The 1,351-nt window shown below is 46.3% G+C and overlaps 1 protein-coding gene across 1 annotated transcript; it reads left to right on the top strand.

The window, feature by feature from the left end:
- The first annotated feature begins 220 nt into the window (after positions 1-220).
- On the top strand, positions 221-776 carry LOC110913841 (N66 matrix protein-like). Its single transcript, XM_022158658.1, has 2 exons — positions 221-236; positions 322-776. The coding sequence occupies exons 1-2, from the start codon at positions 221-223 to the stop codon at positions 774-776; spliced, it is 471 nt and encodes a 156-aa protein (XP_022014350.1).
- The last annotated feature ends 575 nt before the right edge of the window (positions 777-1,351 follow it).

A 1,351-nucleotide genomic window follows, 5' to 3' on the forward strand; every position in this document is an offset into this window, starting at 1 on the left:
TGTACTGCGGATCAGCAAGTCACTTTTGCTACTTGGTTGTTTGTTGATGAAGCTCTGACTTGGTGGAACTTGCAAGTCCAAACTTTGGGTGATGATGCCGCGTATGGCATGACTTGGGATGAACTGAAAGAGAAAATGAGAGAAAAGTATTACTCCCGTGCTGAACTCCAAAGGCTAGAAACGGAGTTCTGGCACATGACCATGGAAGGTGATGACATTAATGGCTATACTCGAAGGTTCCACGATCTGTCTAGAGTGCTTCCCTACATGGTGACTCCCGAATTTAAGCGCGTTGAACGCTACATCTGGGGACGAATGCAGAGTCATCTGGGGACAAGAAAAGGAAGCATGCGAATCTGAATCAAGCAACTCGCAACAACAAGGGTTTCAATAACATGAAGGGTGACCCCAACCCGCCTCAGGAGGCGAAATCTCTTGCAGCCATGAATGACACTCCAGCTAAGGGATACCTGGGCACTCTGCACAAATGCAATCAGTGCAAGCGTCATCATGAAGGAGTCTATCGCATCCCAGAATTCGACAAGTGTGGAAAACTGGGTCACCATACGGAGGACTGTTGGGGTAAGGGAAATAGGAACGGGAATGGAAACCGCAACGGTGCTGGTAATAGGAACGGTGGTGGAAATGGAAATGGCAATGGTAACAGGAATGGTAACGGGAATGGGCGGAACCAAGGATGCTTCAGTTGTGGAAACAAGGATCATTTCGTGAAAGATTGCCTAGGGGAAACAACGCTCAGGCTCGAGCATTTGTGATTGGAGCAAGGGACGCACGCGAGGACCCTAACGTGGTCATCGGTACGTTTCTCGTTAACAATCACTTTGCATCCATATTATTTGACACTGGTGCCGATTATAGTTTCATGTCTGTGGGATTTAAACATATGCTTGGGATAGAGTCTAGTAGATTGGATATTCCTTACTCCATAGAACTAGCCAATGGTAAACTTGTTGAATCGGGCGAAGTTGTTAGAGGCTGCTCAATAAAACTTGGTGAACGAAATTTTAGCATCGACCTCTTACCTATTCAATTGGGTAGTTTCGATATAGTGGTCGGAATGGACTGGTTGTCCAAGAACAAAGCTGAAGTTATTTGTCATGAGAAAATCATTCGCATCCCTTTGGCGAATGATGAAACTCTAATCGTACATGGAGAAAAGCGAGACGCGCCTCTGCGAATCATTAGTTGCATGAAGGCACAGAAGTGCCTAAGGAAAGGATGTGTTGCTTTCCTAGCACATGTTGTAGATAAGAAGGCGGTGGAGCCGAAACTCGAAGACATTCCTGTGGTGAAGGAATTCCCTGATGTTTTTCCCGAAGATCTGCCAGGA

The sequence above is a fragment of the Helianthus annuus genome, chromosome 15 (genome assembly GCF_002127325.2).
Source record: "Helianthus annuus cultivar XRQ/B chromosome 15, HanXRQr2.0-SUNRISE, whole genome shotgun sequence".
Classification (NCBI taxonomy): Eukaryota; Viridiplantae; Streptophyta; class Magnoliopsida; order Asterales; family Asteraceae; genus Helianthus; species Helianthus annuus.